The following is a 12,404-nucleotide window of genomic DNA, read 5'->3' on the forward strand; positions in this document are numbered from 1 at the left end:
TCACCAGCAAACCTGTAGTAAAAGAAGAAATAAAGTTTTTTAAGCAGAAAGAAAGTCAATGCTAGTATAGGCATAGTGCTGAAGAAAGGAATGAAGGGCACAGAAAGAATGAATGTCTGGGGAACTAGAGCAGGTGCAGTAGTTGAGGGAACAGCTTTGGGAAATAATTAAGAAATAGAGTTGGTCTACATTAATAGGCAGATGATAATCCTATCACCTCCACTGCCTGAAGCCTCAGATTAAAATGAGAATGAACTGAGTACTCTCTTGTAGAATCTTCCAAAATAGCAACTTTATTGAAGTATAATAATTTACATACACACAATTTAAATCTACAGGTTGATGACTTCTGACAAATGTAAACACTTGTATAACCACCACCCCAATCACAGTACATGATGATTTCCTTACCCCCAAGAAATGATCTCTTCTCTTCCCCTTTGCCTTCAATCTTCTCCAATACTCCACTACAGGTAAGGTTCACAGAATGGCAGGAATGTCACTGACTTGCTAAATCCCAATCTACTGCAGAAGAAAAATTTCCTGAAATTTATATAGACTAAGAATATTTTAACAATACAACAGTTTTGGATCTTTAAAATTTTTTCCCAGGTCATACTTCTTTTTTTTTAAGATATTATTTTTAAGTGATCTCTACACACAACATGCTCCAACTCACAGCCCCAAGATCAAGAGTCCCATGCTCTTCCAAATGAGCCAGCCAGGCGCCCCGCCCAGTTCATATTTCTGCCTTCCAAGTAGCAAACTACAATCTATAGTAATCAAGAAGCTTCCAAAAACATTTTTTTACAAAAGGAGTTTTTGATTGTTCCCAGTCTACAATCCATAGTAATCAGGAAACTTCAAAAAATAAAATTCTTACAAAAGGAGTTTCTGATTATTCCCACAGGGATATTCTTTTTTTTAATTATTATTTTTGTAATGTTTGTTTTTATTTTTGAGAGAGAGAGAGAGTGCACGAGCAGGGCAGGGGCAGAGAGAGAAGGACACACAGAATCAGAAGCAGGCTCCAGGCTTCAAGCTGTCAGCACAGAGCCTGATGCAGGGTTCAAACTCATGAACTGCAAGATCATGACCTGGGCTGAAGTTGGATGCTTAACTGACTGAGCCACTCAGGTGTCCCGCCACAGAGATATCCTTGATCCTTATTTTTTGATGTGCTGTTTGGGGAAAATGCTTTTGACCATTCCTAATATTCTCTATCCCCCTTTGGAAGAGATATCTACTAGCATAACACACTTAAAAAAATTTTTTTTAATGTTTATTTATTTTTGAGAGAGAGAAAGAGAGACAGAGAGAGAGCACAAGTGGAGGAGGGGCAGAGAGAGAGAAGGAGACACAGAATCCAAAGCAGGCTTCAGGCTCTGAGCTGTTAGCACAAAGCCTGATGTGGGGCTCAAACTCACAAACCGTGAGATTATAGCCTGAGCCGAAGTCAGACGCTTAACCAACTGAGCCACCCAGGTACCCCCATCACACACCTTTCTTAGCCTTCACTCCTTCCTTCCCTAGAAGTAATAAATTAGCTGATGGTAAGTTTGGAGGGGAAAACTAGATATATAGTAATATTAGCTCGGTACCTTAACAAAGTACCATAAACTGAGTGGCTTAAACAACAAAAATTGTTTCTTTCACAGTTCAGGAGTCCAAGATCAAGGTGTCAGCAGGGTTGCTTCTTTTTGAGAACTGTGGGATTCCTTCCATCTCTCTCACTTAGCTTCTGATGGTTTGTGGGCATAACCCACTTGGATTGTAGAAGCATAACCCACTTCTCTGTTTTTATTTTCATATGAGGTTCCTCCTGTGTGCTGTCTGTATCCAAATTCTTCTTTTTTAAAAAAAAAAAAATAAGGATACCAGTAATATTGGATTAGAAGCCCAGCCTCCTCCAATATGACTTCATCTTAACTAATTACACCTGTAACAACCATATTCCCAGGTAAGATCACATTCTGAGATACTGGTGGTTAGGATGAATTTTTGAGGGACGCACTTCAACCCGTAACAGAAATCCCAGCCTTTTGCCTTCCCCTTTCTCTTGGGAGTGAGTCTGCCCTCAGTGCTCTGGGCTGCTCTTGGCCATGCTATAAATGGATGGAGACAGGCCTACTCTCACTGCAGAGACCAGGGACAGGGAAGGGGAGTGTCAGATTCTGGGATTCAGAACATGAAAGCACATGTCCACAAATATGTGTCACATACTCTAATATCAGCTCCTTCATTGATATAGGTTAATATTTTTGTTCTCCCATATGCCTTCTCTTTTTGTCATCTCCTCGGTTGATTGAGAACTTGGGAGGGAAAAGATGTGTCGACGCCTATCCTCTCCACTAAAAGTTGTAACAGTGCCACACACCCTACATCTGGGTGATTGGATTATTGAATCCCTTCAAGTGGAAATATGAAGGGAAAAATCTCAGTATGGACTTACCACAATCAACTGGGGAGTCTTTACATGCTTAGACAGAAGAGACTTAGATATGGGAGACGCCAGTATGCAACATGTCTTCCATCTGACAGAAGGAATGGGGTGGAGGGAGGCAGACTATTTTGATGGGTGTGCGGTGAGAGTTGCCCCAAATCTCTTGCAGTACTAGGCCTTACAAAGAGTTGCCACTAATTGGGAAAGAACCAGAGGAAAAGGAATAATTTTGTGAGAAATACGATAAATACAGTCAGGGCACACTGAGTTTGAGAGTCTTGGGGGGAAAGGCCAGTGAAGAAGTTCATCTGTCCTTCAAGGAAGGTGTGTAGGGACTCTCACCACACCAGTGGCAGCTGAGCTCATGGGAGAAGATAAGATTACCTATGGGGATCATGGGAAGGAGGAGAGGGAAGAGGGCTGAAGATGAATCCTGGTGAAAAGCAAAGTATAGGAGGAAAGAAGAAGACAAAGACTTCCAGAAACACTCAGCGAAAAACTTCAACCACCAGAGTGCAGATCTCCCACCGTGACTCGAACATGCCCTTTTCCAAGACTGAAGTCATACCTTTGGGAGCCCTGTCTTTGCAAAGGGCTGTGTCCGTGCTGACTTTGGCGCTTTACCAGCTCAGCTCGCAAAGTGGTTCCTCCAAAGTGTCTCAGAATTTGTCTGACATCATTCATATGCTAACAAAATATATTAGCTAAAATATTAATCATAAATCATTGTGAAAGGCATACAGGAGGCAGGGAATCAATTTAGAGGCAACTGCCATAACCAGACGGGATCATAAGCGCCAAAAGGTCAGTGGAAGAAGCAGGGAGAGTGGACGCCTCCTTGAGAGACATTACAAAATGTGTGGCAAACGTATTATTTGCCTGACCCATAATTTCGTGCCTCCTACCTATAAATTATTGCTGAAACAAAGTCCCAATGTCCCAGTCTCCCCCTCCAAAGAAACCTCAGCTTCTGAAATCTTACCCTAGACTCATCTGGTAAGACTTACATTGTAAAAAGAGTCAGCACAGGTGTATACAAGGTCTCTTCTGTGTTATCTGGGTTGGATCTCTTAATGGCCAAGCAGAGGAATCATGATCTTTGCTCTCGCTTCAATAAAGTGGACATAGAGGCTTTCTGGAGACATGAACAGCAATGTTCCCAAATGTTTAAATATACATTGACAAAGGCAGGGCAGTACCTTTAAAGGAAGTGGCCTGAACGTCCTGACTTGTCAATATTATCTTTTATTACAGATCTGTTGGGGACAAATTTTTTTCCCAAATGTTATTTAACTAGATGGAATTCAATTAAATTTGATCTTTGGTGGAAATAGCTCTCTGTATTTAATATAGGACTCACAACTGATTAATGAAACTATTTTGCAAGCAGGTATTCTTACCTTGAAAAGTTCATATTTAATTTGAATGAAACAGATTTCCACATTAAATGATACATTTAACTTTCTATATGGAAGTAAACATTGGCTTTTTACATTTATAGGAGTTCTTCACTATCAAAGTGATGAAGTGAATGATAAATATCATTAAAGTATCCAGCACAAATGTTTCCCCAAATCATTGCTTTGTTATTTATGGATTTATATCTGATCCGATTCAGGAAAACCAGTGTGTTCTGGCCATTAGTTTTCTCATGGCCCCTTTCACCTCCTTGTTCCTCAGACTGTAGATGAGGGGATTCAACATGGGGACCACCACTGTATAGATGACAGAGGCCACTTTGACCTGATCAGCTGAATAACTGGACTTGGGCATCACATAAACGAACAAAACTGTCCCATAAAACAAAGTGACGGCAGTGAGGTGGGAAGTGCAGGTTGAGAAGGCCTTCTTCCTCCCCTCAGTAGAGCGCATATTCAGAATTGAGTGGAGGATGTAGCTGTAGGACACAATTATGGTAAACAGTGTGCTTATGAGGACGGATGCAGAAGAGATGGCGGGAGATATTTCAGCAATAAAAACATGGCCACAAGAAAGCTTCAAGAGTGGAAAGAGGTCACAGAAAAAATGGTTGATTTTATTTGGTCCACAGAAAGATAGATTCATCAGACAGCCTGTAAATGATGAAGCGTTCATGCATCCACCCAGGTAGGAAGCCCCCAGTAGGAGGAAGCAGACCACTGAGGACATCTGGGTGGAGTAGAGTAAGGGAGAGCAGATGGCCACATAGCGATCATAGGCCATGGTAGCCAGCAGGAAGCATTCTGTAGTCCCAAAAGTGACATCAGAGCCAAGCTGGGCTATACAACCAGTGATAGGGATAGTTGTTTTCTCTCTTAAAAAACTCATTAGCATGATTGGCGTGACTGACGTGGAATACCCAATGTCCACAAAGGCCAAATGGCTAAGAAAAAGGTACATTGGGGTGTGCAGCTGTGGGCTGCTTCGGATTAAGATGATTATACTGATATTTCCCACTATGGTAACTACATAAACTCCCAGAAAAATCACAAAGAAGATGGCACATAGTGTGGGATTATCTGTTAATCCCAGAATAATGAACTCTGTCACTGCTGTGTGGTTTTCCATCTATTCATTTAATGGTGGCTATTGAAATCAGAACCAGAGATTAAAATGGTTGAAATTACCCCACATTAATGGGGTATCTTAATTTAATGACGATACCTGTAGAGAACCCTACAATTAAAATTTTTAAATGGTAACTTTGCCCTCACTTCTAGAATACTTTGTGCACACAAATTTTCTTTTCAAATTCCATGAATATATTAAAATTGGAGACTCGATTACCTTAGAATTCAGCTATTTTACTCCTATACTGTATGAAATACTGTAGAGTAAGTCTTCCCCAAGTGTACAAGAATATGTAAAATGATGTTACAGCAATACTGATTGTAATAACATAAACTATAAATAACCTAAGTGATTATAGAAAGGTCAGCTCTTGATTTTCTACCCTCATCCCAAATGTGCCTCTGCACCAGTATTCTCTTTTCAGTAAATACTATCACCATTTATCCAATTACTGGACCAAAAAGTATTGAGTTGATTTTGACATGTTTTTCTGACTTGATCCTTTTCCTGGAATGAAAAAAAAATCACATCCTTAGTTATCATTGATACCAAGGGCTGGAAAGTGTCTATGTTCAAGCTGAATGGGCCAAACACGATTTTTCTTATTGTTATGAGCTAAATCCAGTAGATTTTGCAAAATCTTCCAAGATTTATCTCTCACATCATACTTTTTCATGCTTCTTGGATTACATGAAGCAGAGAAGAGTCCAGGTATTTTTATGGACTGGGATTAATTGGAAAGTGAACTGAAGCATTTGGAGACCTACATTGGTAAGTGATGGTTTCATCGGTTGTGGTATGAAACCATAGGGAAATAAGAAGTGGGGGCATATGATGGTGATGGGGGGAGAGAGTAGTTAGAGAGGTGTGGATGGAAGTAGCCAGCTAGGGAGGCTAGGAAATTGGATTGGAAGAAAAACGATCATTTCGGAATAATATTCCCTTGGTTCAAATTAGAGCACATAATCAAGGACAGGGGAGAGTATGTTAGTTACATTCGGCCATTTCCATGGCTTTTCTAGATTAAAGAGCAACATATTCTTCTGAATAATTTGATTTTTCTTGACGAACTTCAATCTGAAGAATTAAGAAAACATACATACATAACTATCAGCAAGCATGGACATTTCCCCAAAAGTTGTGTGTGAATCATGACCATGATATCCTACAATATGAGCAGTACTAGGGTTATGTGTCTGAATTCTCACATTCTGGCTTTTGTTTTTTTTTTTTTTAAATAAGACAAAGCCTCAGCCTGAAAAGAATTACTTTAGAAAAAATAAGTGTATGAAAGGCACAAAAGCTTTCAAAGTTGGATATGAGTGCCAGGAGGGAAGGCAAAGTGATGTGCACAAAGACCATGGACTTTGCAGCCACACAAACTTGATATCAGTTTCTAGCTCTGACTCTCACTATCTATGGAATCATAGGCACATTCAAAGACATTGTTGACCTTCTGTTTCCTCTCCTATAAAAAGGAAATAATGATACATACCTTATATGATTCTTGTGTTAAATGATATGATGTGGATGAAAATACCAAGCACTGTGCACACAACAAATAGATGCTCAATTACTAGTGATGAACTTGAAATAATCGACTGTAACTTCTGGTATCTGCAAGAGAATCAAATATTTCAGTATCCCTTAACAAAGAACAGTATAAATTAGGGACACATCCATTACAACACTAGGGATAGGCTCCAAGGAGTTGTCACTGTAAAGCAGTGCCATATTTAAGTGAGGCTTATGTCATTTGAGATAAGGCCCAAATCACTTACGTCACTTGTAATTACAAGTTAATTTCTTTATTTGTCCTGGAAAACTACACTGAGAATCCACTGGGATAGAGAAATTACATGTGCATATCTACTGGGACAGAGAAATAGCATGTAAACCTGATTATGTAAAAGTGTGTGAATGAAATACTTTCTCAATACTCTGTGGTTCCTTTTATTTTTTTAATTAAATATAATAATTAAACATTTAAATTTAAATAAACTGAAAAATATTATAATATTTTACTACCATTGAAGTTGATTATTAGATCAACATGACTAATATGGCTGTGACAATTTGTGACATTTCTGAAGTATGGCTATATTCAGTGGCCCAGGTTTTCATGTCACCTATGTTTAGAGATAATGTGGGTTTCCTAGTACAGTTTAACTTATAAACATGAGTCCATTGGAATTGCAATATTATTTTCAACATAAGTGATGTAACTTTTAAAAAATCATATGTATTTTTTACATGTAATGTGGATCTAGGACACTTCACATACATCCCATGCTTATTGGTGGCAAAGATTATCACGCACATGCTATTCCCTCTCCCCTTTGCCAACCTTAATCCATCAACTCTTAAGAAAACAATGAATCTCACACTAACATTTTTCTTAGAACCCTGCCTACCACAACTTCCACATTGACTGGCAGATTGTCAAAGATACATGGCCACAATCAACTCTGGTTGTATTCTTGGACCATGGCCACATAGCAGAACATTCTCTAAGGTTGAAGGTCAGGTACCTTTGATTCTGGGCTTGAAGAGCCCATTAGTCAATAACCTTCAGAACAAAGCTAAATGTGATAATTCATATTAGGAGGTTCTAACAGCTCAAACACCTCAAAGCCACCAAATTAGGAAATGGGCATACTATGAGACTCCCTCTGTCCTAGAAAGATACTATTCCTTTAGGTTTTTTTTTAAATATGAAATTTATTGTCAAATTGGTTTCCATACAACACCCAGTGCTCATCCCAAAAGGTGCCCTCCTCAATACCCATCACCCACCCTCCCCTCCCTCCCACCCCCCATCAACCCTCAGTTTGTTCTCAGTTTTTAAGAGTCTCTTATGGTTTGGCTCCCTCCCTCCCTAGCTTTTTTTCTCCTTCCTCTCCCCCATGGTCTGTTAAGTTTCTCAGGATCCACATAAGAGTGAAAACATATGGTATCTGTCTTTCTCTGTATGACTTATTTCACTTAGCATAACACTCTCCAGTTCCACCCATGTTGCTACCAAAGGCCATATTTCATTCTTTCTCATTGCCAAGTAGTATTCCATTGTGTATATAAACCACAATTTCTTTGTCTATTCATCAGTTGATGGACATTTAGGCTCTTTCCATAATTTGGCTATTGTTGAAAGTGCTGCTATAAACATTGGGGTACAAGTGCCCCTATGCATCAGCACTCCTGTATCCCTTGGGTAAATTCCTAGCAGTGCTATTGCTGGGTCATGGGGTAGGTCTATTTTTAATTTTTTGAGGAACATCCACACTGTTTTACAGAGTGGCTGCACCAGTTTGTATTCCCACCAACAGTGCAAGAGGGTTCCCGTTTCTCCACATCCACTCCAGCATCTCTAGTCTCCTGATTTGTTCATTTTAGCCACTCTGACTGGCGTGAGGTGATATCTGAGTGTGGTTTTGATTTGTATTTCCCTGATGAGGAGTGACGTTGAGCATCTTTTCATGTGCCTGTTGGCCATCTGGATGTCTTCTTTAGAGAAGTGTCTATTCGTGTTTTCTGCCCATTTCTTCACTGGATTATTTGTTTTTCGGGTGTGGAGTTTGGTGGGTTCTTTATAGATTTTGGATACTAGCCCTTTGTCCGATATGCCATTTGCAAATATCTTTTCCCATTCCATCAGTTGCCTTTCAGTTTTGTTGATTGTTTCCTTTGCTGTGCAGAAGTTTTTATCTTCATGAGGTCCCAATAGTTCATTTTTGCTTTTAATTCCCTTGCCCTTGGTGATGTGTCAAGTAAGAAATTGCTGGGGCTGAGGTCAGAGAGGTTTTTTTCCTGCTTTCTCCTCTAGGGTTTTGATGGTTTCCTGTCTCACATTCAGTCCTTTATCCATTTTGAATTTATTTTTGAATGGTGTAAGAAAGTGGTCTAGTTTCATTCTTCTGCATGTTGCTGTCCAGTTCTCCCAGCACCATTTGTTAAAGAGACTGTCTTTTTTCCATTGGATATTCTTTCCTGCTTTGTCAAAGATTAGTTGGCCATACTTTTGTGGGTCCAGTTCTGGAGTCTCTATTCTATTCCATTGGTCTATGTGTCTGTTTTTGTGCCAATACCATGCTGTCTTGATGATGACAGCTTTGTAGTAGAGGCTAAAGTCTGGGATTGTGATGCCTCCCGGTTTGGTCTTCTTCTTCAAAATTACTTTGGCGATTCGGGGTCTTCTGTGGTTCCATACAAATTTTAGGATTGCTCATTCTAGCTTTGAGAAGAATGCTGGTGCAATTTTAATTGGGATTGCATTGAATGTGTAGATAGCTTTGGGTAGTATTGACATTTTGACAATATTTATTCTTCCAATCCATGAGCATGGAATGTTTTTCCATTTCTTTGTATCTTCTTCAATTTCCTTCATAAGCTTTCTATAGTTTTCAGCATACAGATCTTTTACATCTTTGGGTAGGTTTATTCCTAGGTATTTTGTGATTCTTGGTGCAGTTGGGAATGGGATCAGTTTGTCTTTCTGTTGCTTCATTATTAATGTATAAGAATGCAACTGATTTCTGTACATTGATTTTGTATCCTGCCACTTTGCTAAATTCATGTATCAGTTCTAGCAGACTTTTGGTGGAGTCTATCGGGTTTTCCATGTATAATATCATGTCATCTGCAAAAAGTGAAAGCTTGACTTCATCTTTGCCAACTTTGATGCCTTTGATTTCCTTTTATTGTCTGATTGCTGATGCTAGAACTTCCAACACTATGTTAAACAACAGCGGTGAAAGTGGACATCCCTGTGGTATTCCTGACCTCAGGAGGGAAGCTCTCAGTTTTTCCCCATTGAGGATGATATTAGCTGTGGGCTTTTCATAAATGGCTTTTATGATGTTTAAGTATGTTCCTTCTATCCCGACTTTCTCGAGGGTTTTTATTAAGAAACGATGCTGAATGTTGTCAAATGCTTTTTCTGCATCGATTGACAGGTTCATATGGTTCTTATCTTTTATTAATGTGATGTATCACGTTGATTGATTTGCGAATGTTGAACCAGCCCTGCAGCCCAGGAATGAATCCCACTTGATCTCCTTTAGGTTTTAAGGAAGCCCAACTGTGGCTGATAAATGACACAAATAAATGACACAAATGGCCATCAATTCCACAAAAATAGCTCAGATCATATCTGCGAGAATTAAATTCCCTTCATTCCTGTCCTCCTCTCAACATTTTGTTCACACCATTTGATTAGTATCCATTATAGTTGGAACATCTTGCTCTTTCCTTGGTTGAAAGTGCAGTGTCTATGACTATTTTTGTATCCTTTAATGGTGCAATGCTGAGAATGTAGGAGGCACTGAATACGTTTGTTGAATTAGTGTTAAACAATTTTTAGAAAATCTTTCTGTGTATCAGATACTATACTAGGACCTAAAGATAAATAGGTACTCCCACAACTAAAAACCATTTTATGGTTATATTCATCACTCCACCCCCTTTCAACAGAAGATCAATTCCTAGTCACCTTAGGTCTCAGGTTTAAATTTATTTCACTGTTCAAACTTCCTCTGACACCCTGGACTAAGTCATAGTCTCATGGTGTATAGTTTCAGAGAATCCCGAAATATGTTCTGCATCTATTATACTTTTAATTATGATGATACTAGTGTAAATAATTGCTCCGGGTCTTTTTTTTTTTTTTTTTTTTTTGGACTACTTTCCTACACTTACATGAGGGAAGGATCATGTCTGCTTTGTTCCACACTTATGCTTAGAACATTGCAGAGTGCCTGGTACATAGCAGTACCAGACTTGACACGAGACATCTCAACAGGCTTTTAGGTGTACAATACGGTCTTGTTGACTACAATACAATGTTCTGCAGCAGATCTTTAGAACGTATTTCTCTTGCTTAACTGCAACCTTATGCCTGTTGGTTAGCAACTTCCCATCTCACTCCAATTCCAGCCTCTGACAAGCATCATTCCACTCTTGAGTCTGTGACTTTGACTGTTTTAGGTACGCCATAAAGTAGAATCATGTAGTGTTAGTCCTTCTGTGACTGGCTTATTTCACTCAGCATAATGTCTTCCAAGTTCATCCATATTATCACATATTGCAGAATTTCCTCTTTTCAAGACTAAAAAAGATTCCGTTGTATGTATATATACCAAATTTTCTTTATCCATTTACCTGTGAGTAGACATTTAAGTTGCTTTCTCATATCTTGGCTATTGTCAATAGTGCTGGAGTGAACATGTGAGTGCTAATATCTCTGAGATACTGATTACAGTTCTTTTAGATAAATATTTAGAGTTGGGATTACTGAATGATACAGTAGTTCTATTCTTAATTGAGCAACCTCCATACTGGTTTTCATAGCAGCTGTACCATTTTGCATTCCCAGCAACAATGTATAAAAGTTTGCCCTCTCTCCACATACTCACCTACAATTATCTTTTTGAAAAAAGTTTAAATTTTTTAATGTTTTTAGTTATTTTTGAGAGAGAGAGAGAGAGAGAGAGAGAGAGAGACAGAGCATGAGTGAGGCAGGGGCAGAGAGAGGAAGACACAGAATCCCAAGCAGGCTCCAGGCTCAGAGCTTTCAGCACAGAGCCTGACGCGGGGCTTAAACCCACAGATCGTGAGATCATGACCTGAACCGAAGTTGGACACTTAACTGACTGATCCACCCAGGTGCCCTTCACCTACACTTACCTTTTGTTTTTTTGATAATAGCCATCTTGACACATATGAGGTGATATTTCATCATGGTTTTGATTTGCATCTACATGATGATGAGCGATGTTGAGTATCTTTCCTGGTACCTCTTGGCCATTTCTTGTTTTTGCTATTGAGTTGTCTTTGCTGAGCTGTTCCTTATATATTTTGGAAATTAATGCCTTATCAGATATATCGTTTGCAAATATTTTCTCATTCTGTAGTTACCTTTTCACTTTGGTGATGGTTTTCATTGCTGTGCAGAAGCTTTAAGTTTGATGTAGTCCCACTTGTCTATTTTTGTTACCTGTGATTTCGTTGGTTTTGTTGCCTGTGATTTCAATGTCATACCAAAAACATTATTGCCAAGACCAATGACATGAAACTTTTCCCCTATTTTCTTCCAGGGGTTTTCTTCTTGCAGTTTTATTTCTTACATTTAAGTCTTTAATCCATTTTGAGTTGATTCTTTTGTTTACTTTAAGATAAGAGTTCAAGGGAAGCAAAAATAATATAAAAACAGAGAGGGAGATAAGCCATAAGAGACTCTTAAATACAGAGAACAAACTGAGGGTTGCTGGAGGGATGTTGGGTGGGGGGATGGGCTAAATGGGCGAGGGGCATCAAGGAAGGCTTGTTTAGATGAGTACTGGGTGTTATCTATAAGCGAAGAATCACTAAATTCTACTCCTGAAGTCATTATTTTTAAAAAAAATTTCTTTTAACG

At 39.0% G+C, this 12,404-nt stretch overlaps 1 protein-coding gene across 2 annotated transcripts in view; it reads right to left on the reverse strand.

The window, feature by feature from the left end:
- Positions 1-2,136: 2,136 nt before the first annotated feature.
- Positions 2,137-12,404, reverse strand: part of LOC112865977 (olfactory receptor 5P4) — a 47,334-nt gene continuing 37,066 nt past the window's right edge. Inside the window, exon 9 of one of the 2 annotated variants that reach the window (XM_086678057.1) lies at positions 2,137-6,539. In XM_086678057.1, coding sequence (XP_086534183.1) covers positions 4,058-4,990 — 933 coding nt within the window. In that variant the 5' untranslated portion in view covers positions 4,991-6,539 and the 3' untranslated portion in view covers positions 2,137-4,057. The remainder of the gene's footprint in view (positions 6,540-12,404) is intronic. The other variant, XM_086678058.1, reaches the window with a different exon arrangement.

This window comes from Puma concolor, chromosome D1 (assembly GCF_028749965.1).
Source record: "Puma concolor isolate L17-30 chromosome D1, mPumCon1.1.hap2, whole genome shotgun sequence".
NCBI lineage: Eukaryota > Metazoa > Chordata > Mammalia > Carnivora > Felidae > Puma > Puma concolor.